Raw genomic sequence first — 17,012 nt, 5'->3', positions numbered from 1 at the left:
GTACCCATTTCTAATTAAGTAACAATTATGATTTGCAAAGAATATTCCCCTTTGGTGACTTCTCTGCCTTTAAATAGGAGCCATTGCTAAGCCCTACCCTGCCATTACCATTTGCTGGCATCTTGTGGGGAAAGGCAGGAAAATATATAACCCAATAATCAGTAAGCACGATGTAACAATAAGCGGGTTTTAAACTTAATGACAATTTACCCAGCTGCAAAAGTTTAACCGAGACATCCTTTCTTACTCTTTGCCAAACCAGGGTGACGGGGAGAGAAACCATCCCCAGTGGAGGGCCCAGGACTTAAAAGGAAACTGATCCATTTAGGGCATATCTTTGTGTGTGTTCACACACGACAGCCAACGAGATTGTGAACGGAGAGGCACAGAGCAGCCGGAGCTCAAGAAAAAAACATATTAACTCCCAATCTCCTCTGTTCCCCTCCAGTCTGCCTTAGAACGCCTGCCCCCCCAACTCTGAAGATGGCTGACCATTAGCCTTGCCAGCTAGGACTAACAGGCGTGGAAATCGCAACCATCTGGAAGGAAAAGCTGTAAATAAGGCCAGCTTCTGCTTTTCCTCCTTAGGAAAAGTGTTAGAATCCTAGAATCATGAAATTGGAAGGGGTCTGTGAGGTCATCGAGTCTGACCCCCTGCTCAAGGGAGGAATCCACATCAAAGCCGATAGGACAGAGGGTGGCCCCATGCTCTCTTGAAGGCTTCCTGCGTTGGAGCGCTCACCGCCTCCCGAGGTCATGGGTTCCGTGGTCGTATTGCTCTAACAGTTAAGATGTTTTTTTTTCTGATAATCCACGGAAATGTGGCTTCCTGTCACTTGAGCCGTCGCACGTCCTGCACTCGGGGATGATAGAGAACAGATCCTGCCCCTCCTCTACACGACAGCCTTAAAAACCCCATTCAAACATTGTTTTGCGATTGCTATTGCGATTGCAAAAACATCATCGTGAAGCAGATTCATCATTAAACAGGGTAATCGTCATGCGGAGCACGACTGCAGTTGCAAGGTTCTGTCCCTTAGTAGAAATCTCTCCATTTCCTTGTAGCTGACGGTTATATTTTTTTAACACCGATGGGAAGCTGCAAAGGGCATCTAACAAATATCTTGGAAACAGGGCATATTCATGGGGGGAAAGCCAGGTATCCATAGGGAAGAACCTTGTCAGGTCCTTGAAGCTAGTTCCAACTTGGTACCCACTGCAGGCTGGTCCAACGGCACCAGGAAAAGTCAAACCTATCTATTCACTTTTTCTGTGGCCATTTCTGTATCTTCTTGTAAGGGCCAGCCATACTTCCTAGAGGCTTTCAGGAGAAGCATTTTGCTTCTCTTTCATTTTCTAGTGAAAGAAATTAATATTTTGATGGTGGTGGAAGTCGTTGAACAGGGCCCACAAGAACCAGGACACAACCGTGTGTATCTTATCCCTGTATTTATTTGAACTTTGTGGCATCCAAAGAAAAGTCTACACAGAATCTGAAAATCCCCATGAGACAAAAAGCTTTTCTCTTTCACTACAGTCTGCAAAATATATGTGTCCAAAATGGGTGTCTTTTCTCCTTGAGCAGTAAAGCAAGCAGGGAGGAACACACGCATGAGAAGTCTGGCTGATGGTTAAGAAAGAAGCAAGCAATCCATCCAAGACGTCTTGTGTTTCCATGAAGCCAAGAAAGAGACCTCCCAGTTTTGCACGAGCGCCATACAAATGTTGAGCAGAAATAGTTCTCGCAACTTCACGACGAAAATTTAAAGCTACAGAATCTCTCAGGAAGTTGAAAAGAACCATCCCATTTCCCTCCTGCAAGGGCAAAACAGATCAAAATGGATCGCCCTACCCCAAGAGCTTGTGCTGGTTTAATTGCACACCCAGATTTTTTGATCGTAATCAAATACAAATCTGCTCTTCTAAGAGCACTTGAAAACAAAACAAAACAAAAGGAAAACAAAAACTCTCCTTAAATTAATCCCATGCAAAATGATGACCTCAAGCAGTAAAAGAACCATTTTACAGACAGGATTTGTATGTGTGTGTGTGTGTGTGTGTTGAAAGTAAGGTCTCCCTTTGGAGTCTGCCAAAGCAAAACCCTGAATTAACATTTATACTCTTCTGAGGCACATAGTTCTCCTTTAATTTAGTCTGCATGACTGAAAAGAATTTAATAAAAATATGTTCCAAAGACCGTAGCTGAAATTCCTGGCATATTTTTCCGTAAGTCTTTGGACGGGGATCAAGCACAGAGATTGGGAAGGGCTGATAATCGGTCTGCAGCTAAAACAAGGCCTCAAATGGCTGGGAAAATTGAAGTAAGACAAAAAGAGGTAATACAGGAAGCGGGGGAGATAAACTGGGGGTATTTGGAGGGGGGTAACATTGAGAAGTATTATTCCATACTTTTTACACATCATAGGAGCAGTCTCTATAGCCATGATGACTGGGGACAATGGAAGTTGTAGTCCAAAACTGAAAGCAATCCATTTAGAGGGTTAGGGTTAGGAATGTTGTGGCATCTTGGCCTAGATGCCTTGAAAAGGGGATGAGACAGATTCCAGGAGGAAAAGTCCATTGCAGGTGACAAGCCATGATGGGGATGTACTGTGGTGCCTCGCTAGACAATGATAATCCATTCCACTGAAATTGATGTTTAGCGAAATCATTGCCTAGCGAAAAGCATTTCCCCATTGGAATGCATTGAAACCTGTTCAATGCATTCCAATGGGGAAGAATCGTCGTTGTCTAGCGAAGATCGGCCATAGGAAAGCTGCTTTGTGAACCACCGATCAGCTGTTTAAATCGCTGTCTTGCGAAGCTTAGGTCCCAAAAACACCCATTTTGCGAGCGCAGAGGGAGCTGTCAAAATCGTCTTCTAGCAAAAATCGGTTTGTGAAGCAGGGACCAAACATTGTCCAGCGAAATTCCCCCATAGGAATCACTGTTTTGCGAATCGCTATAGCGATTGCAAAAAGTCAATGTCTAGCGAAAAAACTGTCATGCTGGGTAAATCGTCTTCTAGCAAAAATCGGTTTGCGAAGCAGGGACCGAACATTGTCCAACAAAATTCCCCCATAGGAATCACTGTTTTGCGAATCGCTATAGCGATTGCAAAAAGTCAATGTCTAGCGAAAAAACTGTCATGCTGGGTAATTGTCTAGCGAGGCACCACTGTATCATCTCCAGGCTTGGAAGGAAGGGACCTCCAAAGGCCAGATGCAGGGGAGGGGGATCAAGAGACAGGTCTCTCGTGGTCTCGTGTGCTCCCAGAGGCATCTGGTGGGACCACTGAGAGATATAGGAAGCTGGACGAGATGTTGCACACTGTCACAACACCCACTGACCATACTGATGGTGTATCTTGGCCAACTGTTCTACCTTTGCAATTCCTCGCCACCCACCCATATACAGTGGTGCCTCGCACAGCGAGGTTAATCCATTCTGGATTAACCCTCGCTGTGTGAAACATCGCTGTACAGAAGTAAAAAAGCCAATCGGCATGTTTACTTACCGTACAGCGATGCCGGCAGCCATTTTTGCGCCCTCCCCTCGCAGAACGAGGGCGCGAAAATGGCTGCGATCAGCTGTCCGGTGGGTCCAAAATGGCCACCGGAACAGCCGAAAGGGGCCAGGGCGCAGCGTTTTCGCGCCCCTGGTAAGCAAGGGGAGGGCACGAAAATGCTGCCGGAAGCCCCGAAATGGCTGCGCGCAGCATTTTCGCGCCCTCCCCTTGCTTACCAAAGGCGCGGAAACGCTGCACCCCAGGCCCTTTCGGCTGTTCTGGCGGCCATTTTGGACCCGCCGGACAGCTGATTGTCGGGTCGCAAAGCAAAGGTCGGTAAGCGAGCAGCTTACCGACCTTTGCTCTGTGATTTCCCGCCTATACGGGCACCGTTTTGCGATCGCATTTGCGATCGCAAAAACGGCCTCATAGAGCGAATTCATCGCTCTACGAGGCGCCCGTTCTGCGAGGCACCAATGTATTCCGGGATATATCCAAAAAATAATCAATCTTCAACCCATGTGGACCCAAAAAGCAAACAGGTCTGTCCTTCGGAAGCCACAGCGCTCTTGGTTTTACCACGCAACTGTCCTGCAGAAAACCCCACCCTTCCCAGTTCGAGGTTCGCTTCAGAAGCCCAGGACTTCCTTCGAGAGGCTTCTGCCCCCTTTGACATCCCAAAGGAGGTGAGTAAGGTGTTGATTAAAATGCAAAAATGGCCAGGCAGTGGCTACCAAGCTGTAATCATAAGAGGATTTTAAGGGAAGCTCACAGGTAAACAATGTGTACTTCTAACTGTTTGCAGAAGACTTAAAATGAAGGGTAATCGCCTGCACAGAATCCCATGTATGTGATTACCCTGATGGCCGGAATGGGGTCTGCTGACTTTGAAGAGTCATTATGAGATTGAATGCCAAGAGAGAGGCCCACATTGCATCCCGTTCTCATCCCCACCCCAAATCTCTTTAACGCCAAACGTTCTGCGTCCGGAGTTGTAAGAGGACATTGTTTGTTGGCAGGCGGGCGGAGGGGGGCTTCATTCCCTGTTGATTAAGAAAGGACTTCAATCCATGAGAATCAATTAGGAAAAGCTGCTTGGAGAAGGCGTCAGGAGAAGGTGTAAGACCAGCCACTGCAGGGGAGCAGATCTCAGCTCTCCTGAGTTGAGTTTCATCAAGAATGGGCTAAGGATCACACACACACACAGGTGTGTTGGCTTGGAAATCTTTCCACCAGTAGCTGCTTCCTCAATTAATCAATTTCTTCAGAAAGGAAGGAAGGAAATGACAGATCACTGTATATCAGCACTGTTTTAATGGGAGTGGGGGTGGGTGGGCGCTAATCCATTATAAAACAATTACTGTAATTACTAACATAGAATTCAAGGAAGTTACCTATTTTGGATTACAGTCCTCAGAATCCCCCAGCCTAGATGGCCACCCTGCTGGATTTAAAAGAGAGCAGTGGAAGCAATACCATCTGGTTTTAAGAAAAGCAATGAATGTATCATTTTTTAAAAACTTCTAAGACTGTTTATTCTAACATTCTGAGTCACTTTGGGGAAAGGCGAGGCATAGATATTTTAAATAATAACAGAAGTAAATAAAAACACAGCATAGCTCCTTCATGCCACTCCACTGCCCTGCGTGAGCCAGCTGCAGAGAGAGCGTGTGCACGCCATAGGGCAGAAGCAGGCCGGCGGTGGCTCTCCAGATGTTTTGAGATGACAGCTGCCATGATCCCTCCCCAGTGGCTAAGCCCACCAGGCTGATGGCGCAAGGCCGTCCATCAGGAACTGGAAGGAAACCCTTTTCTCACCCTCTGCTCCAGAACGTGGGTGGGCAAAGCCCAGCCTGTAGGCTGCACGGGACCACATGCGCCCCAGACCCTCACCCAAAGGGAAGGAAGGAGCTGATGTTTGAAGGAAGGAAGGGTTCAGAAAAACTTGTTCCTCATTATTAATCCCCTGCTGGAATCCTTACTATGCATCTTGAGAACTCCAGAGATCCCAGTAAGAATAAATGGTAGGCTTGGCTCTAGAATGGAACTGAAGTTCAAATCTATCATGGCTGTTGTCTCTGCAGGAAAAGGTCACCATGCTCCTTAAGCCCAGGCCATACCCCAGACCCCGTTAAGCCCCTCGTTTCCAGATCCGGGGAGAGCTCTTAGAACTCAAGATTCCATATTTGCTGAGTTTCGATTGCTGGGTCCTCTGATTTTGCACGGGAAAGAAATCAACAGCCGTTTTAATCCTTGCACCCATTGACATCGGCACCTCGTGCCTGCTTGAGGTGAGTTTGCTGGTTAATTAACACTTTTTTAAAAAACAAAATTAGCACGTTTACCCTAAGGATTATTTTTATCTCCCCTGCTTTTTCATTCAAACGCTGAAGCCAGCACTTCTGCAAAGAAAGCAAAGGGTGATTTGTCATGTGAAGGAAGGCCAGGCACATTTTCGGGAGAGTTCGTTTTCTCAGCTGTTCCACCAGCCGGGAACATTCCCTCCTTCTCGTTCTTGCTCTCAATCTCCTCCCCAGACTTCTTAATGAATGCTATTTGTGGTTGGTTTGTCTGTCAAGAAAGGAGGTCAAGAAAGAACCCCTCAAAATATAGATGGGGAAATCAGGCCCTGATTCACTGACAGACGGTCTCCCAAGAGGAGGATAGGGCCCCTGTTTTTCATGATACTGTATATACAGAGTATCCCTTACTGCTCATCAGCACTTTTAACTGCCAAGGTTCAAGCCTTAAGGAATCTCAAGGATTTTAATTTAATTAAGGCCTAAGAATGCTCTGCTCTTGGGAACTCCAGCGTACTTCCCTGAAACTTTTGCAGGAAACTGTAAAGATCTCCCCAAAGGAAAGAATCAAAGGATGCAGCGGAGAGAAGGGGCTAAACCCGCAACCGATGGCTTGCAAAGTTGATTTTGTTTTGTCCCGTTCAAGAGCACAACTACTACACACCGCACCGTTCTAGCAAGCTGATACCGCTTTAACTGTCATGGCTCCTTCTCATGGAATTCTGGGAGTTGTAGTTTGGTGAATGTCCGGCTTGGGTTCAGGGAAACCCACCCGAGCTCTTTTCCAGAGAATTCTGTTGTTCCTGTTACGTGCCGTCAAGTCGGAACCAACTTATAGCGACCCAAAACAAACAGTGCCACAATCCCTGTGAGTTTCCATGGCTGAACAGGGATTTGAACTCAGACCTCCTGAGTATGAGTGCATCACTCTATCCCCTGCACCACACTGAATATCCCAGAGAATTCCAAGTCTCTCTAATACAGTGGTGCCCCGCATGATGACGATAATCTGTTCCATAGAAATCACTGTTTAGCGAAAACATCATCTTGCGAAAACCATTTCCCCATTGGAATGCATTGAAACCCATTTAATGCGTTCCAATGGGGAAAAACCGTCGTCGTTCTGCGAAGGTCGCCCATAGGGAAGCCATTTTGTGAAGCGCTGATCAGTTGTTATAATGGCTGCCCTACAAAGCATCAGTCCCGAAAACATCCATTTTGCAAAGAGCCGATCAGTGGCAAAATCATCATTTTGCGAAAATCGGTTTGCGAAGCAGGGACCCAAACATCGTCCAGCAAAAATCGCCCATTGGAATTACTGTTTTGCGAATCGCTATAGCGATCACAAAACCTCATCGTCATGCAGATTTGTCGTTTTGCAAGGTCGTCGTCTAGTGAGGTACCATTGTAAATAATAATTGTGTGCCACCAAGTCAATTCCAAATCATGGTGAGTCTTTCCTGGGTTTCCCAGGTAGAAAATCCTCAGAAGTGGTTTGCCATCCCCTTCTTCTCGGGGCACGTCTGGGATTGTGCAGCTGGCCCAAGGCCACCCAGGCTGGTTCTTTTTCCAGGAGCCACAGTGGGGAATCAAACCACCTCTTGTTAGATCAGGCATAGAAACCCACACCTCACTCACTGAGCTATCCAGCCAGTTTCCAAATAATTAATCCCGGGATGGAAGCTGGGTATCCAGAAATGGTACGAAGCTGCTACGATTATATAATCTAGATGTGCTCTTAATTTCCCTGCCAATGTGAGGAGAGAACTAATGCATCTTTAACAATGACCAAAAAGAAAAAAGCATGGGGGTGACTTTTGGGAGGAAAAGATACAGAGAAAAACAAGGTCTGTTAACAGAACAACACGAATACTTTTGGAGAGCTTAGCATCGTTCTTTAGCCAAAGAACACCAAGATCCTTTTAGCGGCAAAAAAATTTAAGCAGTCTTTAAAAAAAAAAACATTCAGTTCCCTGCATCTGTTCATGATTTGATGGCTTTTACCTGGCTTGTGCACAAAGCAAGAATGAAGGGGTTTGTTGGTTTGTTTTTAAAAAGGACTGTTCAATGGGGCTTTCGATCAAGGTTCTTTCATCCCTCCATCTAGGGCTTTCTCACTGCCACTTCTCAAAGGACCTGCCTGTTTGTTTCCTTTCACCTCCAGTCATTGACCGGCTAGCTATTTTCCTTTCATACATGATCTCCCGGTTCCTTTTGGGATTCTTGCCTCGGATTCAAGATACCTTGCCCTCCCCACTCCACTTATCAAGGCCATGGGCATCCGCCATGGGCGTCTGCACTTTAATTACCATTATAGTTTTTTTTAAGGTTTCGCTTATTTTTTAAAATTCTATTCTTTTAAGTATTGTGGGCCACCTTGGGTCACTTTACTGGGAGAAAGGTAGCCTAGAAATAAATAAATAAAACATTAGGGAAATATTTCATTAGATCTTACTGGGTGTCCACAGCAATCCAGATACAACATAGAATCACAGGATCCTAAAATAATGGAATTGTAAGGTGCCTCTGAGGCCAATCCCCTGCTCAGTGATGGAATCCAGATCGAAGCAAATCTGAATGTCTTAAGCTCTGGAGCGCTCACCACTTCCCAAGGTTATTGGTTCCACTGTTGTACTGCTCTAACAGTTAAGAAGTTTTTCCCAACATCATGTCCTCCTGGTCTGCTCTTCCTCATCTTCCATATAAACTGGGCCAACTATGCAGATCAAACCCTTTTGCATGATTTCTTTCCAGAAGAACAGAGTTACGTGGACTACGGGCATCTCTCCCACTTCAAATTTAATCCCACTGCTGCTATTTCCAAGCTTCTGAGAGTCTGGCTTCTATTGCTCGCCATTGGGCATCACCACCCCCAGTCCTAAGGGACTAGAAACTTGTGGTCTCACAGAAAAGCTGCATGTACTGCTCCATTAAGTGTCGCCCCCCCTGTTCTTAACAGCCTCTTCCAGAGGAAAAGGCAAATTGTAAAGGTCGGAGCCAAGAAAGGGAGAGTGAGCAATGTTCAGCCTTCTTTAAAATGTCAAAGGGACCGGACTAACTTTATGCAATTAAAAAGCCACACTATGTTCAGACTTAATTACATGGAGCAGGCAGACTCTGTCACACTTCTGATTTAACGATCCTAACTCCGCCACAGTAATTGCTCCTTCCATATGGATTGAAAATCTGTGCGGGAGCAGATGTACAGCAGTTGCATTTCACGTACGCCAACTTTGCAACTTCCAAGTTGCAAAAAAGGGATAATGCCGTCAGCCGTCAAATCCCAGGGCTGGATTCTTACAGGGCGAAAGATTTCCCTGTCTTCTCATAAACAAACAAACAAACAAACAAATAAACAAATAAATAAACAAACGAATGAATGAATGAATGAATGAATGAATGAATGAATGAATGAATGAATGAATGAATGAAAGAAACATCTTAAGCTGATTTATCCCAGCAGAAAAACATTTGTCTCTCATCCTACTGAACAGGCAGCAAGAGAAATCGTGACAGCCCTCGGTGGTTCCTAACAAAACCGGAGAAACCATTAAATGATGGCATCATATTGAAAGCAGCCTGGTCATCGGAGGAACCTCCAAAGGCCAGACTTGAGACCCCAGGAGGGCCCAATACAGCCCTAAAGCACAGAGTGGTCCCCCTTAACATTATAACTGTCATATGTTCCATGAATATGTATCTTCTCCTGTTTGGGAGAAATTTAAGCCAACAGTACAGAGTAAGAACTGGTCTTTATGACATCCGTATATTTTGAATTTCAATTTTTTCAAGGGTGGGTTGGATTTTGGGTCTCTTCTGCCAATCTCTTTCATTAGGTAACCCCCCCCCAACAGAGCAGTGTGTGATCCTGTATTGCCAACTTGATTGGAAGTGACCTCCCCAGCAGAGCATGATATAACTGAGCATTACTAAGAAACATCTCATCCTCCCCACCCACCCACCCCCCACACGCTTGCTGCCATCAAATCGCCGGCTGCTACACACAGTTCCTCCTCCGCTCGCTTAAAAAGGAGGCCGGGGTGTCGGACAGCGTGAGAGCCTACACTCCTCTCCCAAAATTAGCCTCAAAGGTGCTACCGGACTGGGACACGTCCTTATTCGATCAGCTCCCCAGCGTTCGCACAAGGCCGATGCTGAAAACTAAGTTACAAATGGGGTTTCTGTGGATCCTGAAGATTTGTGGAGAGAAACGGTAGGTTCTGAAATGCTTCCAGCCATCGGCTCTGGTGTAAACGCTGGGTGAAAAACCATTTTTATTCCCTGCACCCTCTTCAACTGCTAATTTGCGTCCCTTGCTGTCAAATTTAATTCCCAGACTTCAGATGACTTATAAATGGCAAATGAGAGGCATCTTACTGCCTGTGACTGCATTCCAGCTCTTACTTCGCCTTATTTTCCCCCTTTTCGCTCGTCCTGTGTTTATTCAGACAAGCCTCTGACAACCTAGACTGGGGTTGATGTTAAAGGTATTATAACAGGTTGGGGGGGCTGTTCTTTCTTTCTTTCTTTCTTTCTTTCTTTCTTTCCTTCTTTCTTTCCTTCTTTCTTTCTTTTGCTGAAGGACTTCGATTATGTTTTCCACCTGCTTTCACAATTTAATTGCGTTGGTGGGTACCTGAATGTCATTATGAGACCCTTGGTGGCCGTAAAAAGGCCTGATCCTGCTTTGTTTTCAAAATCAGGTAAGATCAAGGTAGGAATGGTGGCATCTCCCGGCGGCTCACCTGATTGATGTGTTTCAGCTTGTCGATGATCTGGCTAATCACAGGTTCCGGTCCTTTCACCTTGATCTCATGGTTACCTGCCTGAGTTTTTCCTCCATTCCGGACCGGCTGCCGGCTATACCTGCAACAGGGAGAAGTCAGGAGTGAGCATGGCACGTCTGCTCTCAAGAGCACCCCATACCGATATCTTCCAGGCATTTTAAACTACAACTCCCATCCTCCCCAGCCAGGACAGGCAAAGATCACAGGTGATATCATCTAACATCATCTAAGGAGTCCCCAGCATGGAAAGGCTGCCCCCAAAGCAGAAGGACAGCTATAATGCTTTGCACCAGCGGGGGGTTGGACTAGATGACCCTCGGAGTCCCTTTTCAACCGTACAAGTCTATGATTTTGTCATATCTCAGTGTGTCCACTGAATTTCCTCCGGAAGGATTCTGGCAAGGAATGGCTGATGCTCCATGGTAGCATCCCAGATTCAATGCTTCAAAGACCCAGGGTATAGCCTGGGACATTTGCAGCTAAGCAGAACTTGGAAGGAACTAGTTACATGTAAAATAGTTACATTTCTCTCATTGCCTTTGTTTTTGGCACTGAGCATGTAACAAAGTTGCATTTCACAAGCAGCGCAACATATACGAATCCGATTGTTTATCGACCCATTGTTTCCTAGTTACCTCTAACGGGCATTTGAGGCCTTGTTAAAAGCAATCTCTCGACTCCCTTTTGTGCCATACTTGCGTTATTATTTCTTTAAATGCGAAAAAGAAACTAGCAACACACCTAGTGATAGGAAGGAACCACCTACGCGTTTGGTAAAAGGGAGAAACGCACACAACAAGCTTCTTTCGATCAAGGAACTTTCCGGATTTTTCCGAATTCTGCAATTTGTCACCCGTAACCCATTACAAAAACAGAAGGAAAAAAGGGTAATAATTTTTTTTAGAACAAAGAAGTTACAATTTTTGCTGTTGGATGTTCTGTGCAGTGCGGAAAACAATTGATCATAGACTACAGATCCCATAATCCTCCCCAAAGTCTGCAGGACCATATGCTGTATCCAGAGCTTCTCCCACGGAAAAGATCTAAGTTGTTTTAGAAAGACTGCCCTCAGGAGGTTAGAAATGGCATGGCAAGCCCGAAGCTCATTTCTGCTCCATTAACCGGCAAACTTTTGCCATAATTTTTTTTCCTGCACTGCTCACAAGTTCCTGGTGCATGTCTGAAAAAAGGATTTTTAATTCACAAAAGCTTTTTCGATTCGATTAGTGGCCTAATAAAAACATCGACGTTCTTCTACATTTCTGCAGCATCAAAGTTCTGTACAGGCTCACACGGCTAGATTAACTATGCCTCTGGCGCCACCTTGTGGAGCAGCTGCCACGGTGCACAGCGTGCATAACTGCTACTGCACTCCGTGTCCGAAATCCAGTTGGCAGTCACAGCTAGAGAAGGCCCATTGAACCAGTGGGGATCTGGAGAATAAACTGCTCTGTTAGTTCCATATACCAAATACATCATAGAAGCATAAAACAGTTGAGTTGGGAGGGGCCTCTAAGGCCATCAAGTCCAACCCCCTGCCCAAGGCAGGAACCCAAATCAAAGCAGATCTGACAGAGAATCGTCCAATTTTCTTTTAAATGCCTCCAGCATCGGAGCACTCACCACCTCCTAAGGTCATGCATTTTGTTGTCGTACTGCTCTAACAGTTAAATGCCTGTTAAATTCCTCTCCTCCTTTATTTATTTATTTATTTAACTTATCTCCTGCCTTTCTCCCGACAGAGGAACATAAAGGCACTAACTAATTATTTCTTAAGCCCTGGTTCTCCGAGGACACTTGTTTTATGCTGACATTCTATGCAACTTCCAGAGGCCTCAATGGGAGAAGAGTTTCCTTTCGCTCCCACGAAAGATACAAGGACCGTGACAAAAATTGTCCTCAAAGCGTCTAGGAGAACGAGGATTTCCGGGAATATTCTTGACATTCCTAACTGGCCAAACCCATTTCTTCTGGCCTGGTAGCTGGTAGAAGACCTTCCTTCTCTTGCAGTTTTCCTGACTGGCCACCAAACGTGGCTGTTTCACGCTGTGTACACATATGGAATCACCGCCTAATGGAGTTAGAAAGGGCCTGTAAGGTCATCTAGTCCAACCCCCTCCTAAAGGCAGGGATCCAAATCAAAACAGATCGGACTGATAGTTGTCTAATTTTCTCTTGAATGCCTCCACAGCGCTGAAGCGCTCACCACCTCTCCCGCTGTCATACTGCTCTAACAATTAAGAAGTTTTTCCTGATATTCAGCCTAAATCTGGCTTCCTGTAGCATGAGCCCGTTCTGATGTGTCTTGCAGTCTGGGATGATCTAGAACAGTTCCTTCCCTTCCTCCGTATGATAATCTTTCAAGTATTTGAAAAGTGTATACTATTTGGCCCTTTTTCAAGGTTAAGCTTGCCCAGATATTTCAGTCTTTCTTCACAGGGCTTCACTCCCACAAAGTCCCCCTCATCATCCAGAAGCAAAGCTGATAAGACTCACAGGGAACTTGTTAGAATGTCTTAAGTCACAAAAAAATAATCTCAGGAAACAGGAGTTTAAGATGATTTTACGTTCACACAGTTCTTTAGTTTGCTCCGAGTTTAACTGCTGTTTCACAACAGTAACGCATTCTTAAAACCTAGTACATTCTCCTAATGGGCTTTTAAAAGTTTTCCAACAGGCAACAGCGTCTGTCATCTTATTAAAAAAAAAAAGAATAAATCACCCCCAAAGCAGCTTATGAAACTTTCCAAATCTGAACATGTAATAGGATTTGAGATTTAAGAGCGGGAAGGAAGAAGAAAAAAAGCCCAGCACAGTGTAAAATCCTTCAATTAGAAAAGAATTCCCTAAGACTTATACCCTTTGTATGTAGATTTGGAAATTGAGTTGTTATGCCACTGCAGGTTCATCTTTAATTGCTTGTGCTTTACGATTGACAGCCCGTATACTTTTCACCCTCGCCACTTTAGTAAACGTTTCTCGTCCTTGCTTAACACTTCTGGAAATGTTTCCTCAATAATGCTGCAACTCCATAGCTAAGATGGTCTCAGCAGTTACAGATGGGGGAGAGGGGCGAACTAGCTTTCTTTGGTAGATGCCACTTAAAAGTTAGGGTTTTTTTAAAAAATTTCATAATAAATAATAATCCTGTGCTGTCAAGAGCAACATTTTTCAGAGTTTTCCAGGTACCAAGTACTGAGAAGTGCTTTACCCTTTTCTTCCTCTAGGGGGCGCCCAGGGACTGTGCAGCTTGCCCAAGGCTACCCAGGCTGGCTCTGCTCTCAAGAGTCACTGCTGGGAATTGAACTCCCAACTTCTTGCTCCACAGCCAGTTAACCAACTCAACAAGCTATTATTATTTTTTGGATTATAACCCCACAACTCTCAGCCGTTGGGGGCATCGTCTGTGGATACGCCCGGAAACGTATTCCTACAAAAAGGGGCACAGAGAAAGCCATGTAGTGGGTCTAAAAATTCGCTGCCCCCTTTGAGTAACTGCCAGCAGAGGCAATAGCTTCATTCTAACGAACAGTAGGGCCGGCCCTGACAGAGAGCTGTCAGTGCACTAGAGGAAGCAGCTATATCTGGAGCATTTTTGACTACTAGTTTTCTTTAGCTTGTCAACACCCTTTGACGGTTACAAAGCAAACTAGCACAACACGGCAGCTAGTTCTTTCCAGAAGGTCCCCCACATGTTGGATAAGAAAGAAACAGATCCTGGATTCCACAGTTCCCAAATTGAGACTTCCTGTTCGTAGTTCAGACTTCATAAGACCAGGATACTACACTGATATACATGAATGGTTGTTAAATCTTCCCCACCACCCCGTAACCAGGGACCTTAACAATGCTTCTGCATCGAGAGCAGGGCCTTTTGTACGGTGGCACCTTCTTCATGACACACTCTCCCAAACAAACCTCACCCTCCTTCGTCTGTGGGCAGAATTTTTATTTACTTAGAACTGCAGAGTTTGAAGGGACCCGATGGATCATCAAGTCCAGCCCTTACCAAGGAGGCACAGCGGGGGAATTGAACTTCCAACCTTGGAAGCCAGAGACCTGAAATCACTGAACTATTCGGATAGCTGGAATACTTTCTTTCCATTCAACCCGACTGGTTTTGGTTCATTTCTTCTACAGCTCAAGCTAGTTATTTTAAACAGCTTTGGAGCATATTTGTTTGCAAGCGGTCTAGATTGTGACTCGTTTCCTGCTGTCAGACAGCATCATTCCCATACCAATACAAAAAAGGAAGGAAGGAAGGAAGGAAGGAAGGAAGGAAGGAAGGAAGGAAGGAAGGAAGGAAGGAAGGAAGGAAGGAAGGAACAAAGAAACAAAGAAACAAAGAAACAAAGAAACAAAGAAACAAAGAAAAGTTAAATTCCAGGAGCACAGTGTTACAAGATGACAACAGGGAAGGCAAAGGCATAGAATATCTCCCCACCTTTCCACCACTTCCTGGCCACTCCAGCAAAAGGTGTTGTTCTGTACGGCAGAGCTGTGGCTGCAAATGTACTCTGGCAGACTGCTGTAGAAACCGCTGTGCGCCCTCAGTTTCGTGACAAGTTCCCTGGAAGGAGAAGACAAGCAAGGAATGAGAAGCAAGCACACAACGGGATTGCTTTCAACCTCGTTCCCAAGTCAGTGTCATTCCGCACATGGAGAGCCATGGAGTTTATTCGACGGTGGTCGGCTCCTTGGGGCTCCAAGGTGAGTGCAGTGGTTTCCAGTGTAACTGTGGGTTAAAACACACGGATGCTTTAGGAATGCCGCTAATTCTTGCTTTGATGGACAGCCTAGGCATGCCGTGTAATGTTTGCGCTCTCCCACACGGTGGTGCCCGAGCATCACTGCAGGAGCCATTTCTGCACAAGCCAAGAAGGCTGGAGCGAGCGGAAAACCACTAGCGAAAATGATTCAAAACCAACCCAGGGCCCTTTAAAGACTAATACATCTATTACGGCATAAGCCTCGGACTATCTGTCCAGCTGGCCCGACCGTCTAGATTCCCATCAAGAGTGGTTCTCCCAGATCTTCAGCAGAAGTTTGGTCCAAGTGTCCAAGGCAAGAGGAGACAAGGACCGTCCTTCCTGGGTTTCTCACTGGCAGTTCCCAGCAGTCCGAACCCGGAAGACAGCTAGTGGGTTGGGAGTCAGAAGCACTACTGGAAGAGAAGTTAGTTCTTTGGACTACACTTCCCAGAATCCTTCAGGCAGCATTAGACACACTGGCAGCAAGATTCTGATACGTGCCGCTGGAATAATGTTTCTCCCCCCACCCCTCGTGATCTATTGCAGTAGGGCCTAAATATTTTCAGCTCACAGCTCCCTTGATTTACTGGCCACTGGCTGCAGCTCTCCCAGTATGACACTTTGGGTGGAAAGGGGTGGAAGTACTTCCACGGATAGTGCAGAAGGACAGATTCTGTGGCACCCTTGGCTGGGTTTGGTGGCACCCCAGGGCACTCGTTTGGGAACCACTGATCTACTGAGTTGTAGTCTAAGGTGGGGTGCAAGAGGTTGATCAGCTAAGGCATTTGCCTTCGTGGCAAGGAGATGTCACGGCACAATATCATCAACATATTTAAAGAGCGGGGCCAAGGCTGGCCTTAATGAGCCGACCTGTAGGTAATTCCAAGAGGGAAACCAGCCCAAACTGATGATCTGGACACCGTATCCAGCAGCCACCCAGAACAGCATCCGTAGGTGTCCGAATCGTTTTGAGAGTAAGAACCAACAGAGTTCACCTATTCAGGGAAGGGGGGGATTGAAGTATTCAGAGCAAAATTTAAGAACTACCCCAGATGTGGCACTTCCCTGTCCTCCAAAACATTACCACCATAACAAGGAAAACTTTGCCTTCTCTGTGCTCAGACAACGGGGCAGGAGATCAAAGCTAAGACCAGTTCTCTCTAAAGACACAGCCATTGACTTCCAGATGATGTTGCACTTACAGTCCCCACCATCCTAGCAAGTATGGCTGGTGGCAAGAAATTATGGGAGCTGCGGTCTAACAAGATTTAGGGAACCTGATTCTCACCATCCTTTAGCCAACCTGACTAAGAGAAAGGAGTTGTGGTCTACCAATATCTGAAAGACCACATAGTTTCCATCTCTAGGTAGAAGGTCTCAACGGTTTGGGTTGGGGGGAAGTCTTGCAACCTTTTTGTTGGAGTTTTAGCAACCTCGCATGCTGCCTTATTAGGTTTGGTTGGGCTGGACCTTTCTGTGCTGGGGTGACTGTCAAGCTCTCCAGCAGCAACCCACTGTTCTTTCCTGCCTCTGATTTCAAAGAGAGCCACACCTCTCTGCTTAAGTGTCTTTTTCCCTCTCTTTTAGTCTGCTACCAGTTAGTGCACTTCAAGAATGTCGTCTGGGAGCAGGCTGTAAGTCTGTCGCGACAACAGCCCTAGCAACT

At 45.8% G+C, this 17,012-nt stretch overlaps 1 protein-coding gene across 1 annotated transcript in view; it reads right to left on the bottom strand.

Moving 5' to 3' along the window:
- GPC3 (glypican 3) overlaps window positions 1-17,012 on the bottom strand; it is a 138,365-nt gene that overhangs the window by 28,407 nt on the left and 92,946 nt on the right. The window contains exons 5-6 of the mRNA XM_020810324.3: window positions 15,040-15,165; window positions 10,554-10,674 (exon numbers count right to left, since the gene is read on the bottom strand). Of these exons, the coding sequence (XP_020665983.3) occupies window positions 10,554-10,674; window positions 15,040-15,165 (247 nt within the window). The remainder of the gene's footprint in view (window positions 1-10,553; window positions 10,675-15,039; window positions 15,166-17,012) is intronic.

Source organism: Pogona vitticeps, chromosome 11 (genome assembly GCF_051106095.1).
Source record: "Pogona vitticeps strain Pit_001003342236 chromosome 11, PviZW2.1, whole genome shotgun sequence".
Classification (NCBI taxonomy): domain Eukaryota; kingdom Metazoa; phylum Chordata; class Lepidosauria; order Squamata; family Agamidae; genus Pogona; species Pogona vitticeps.
Note: the sequence above shows the minus strand (reverse complement) of the source record. Positions and strands in the feature narration are given on the sequence as shown.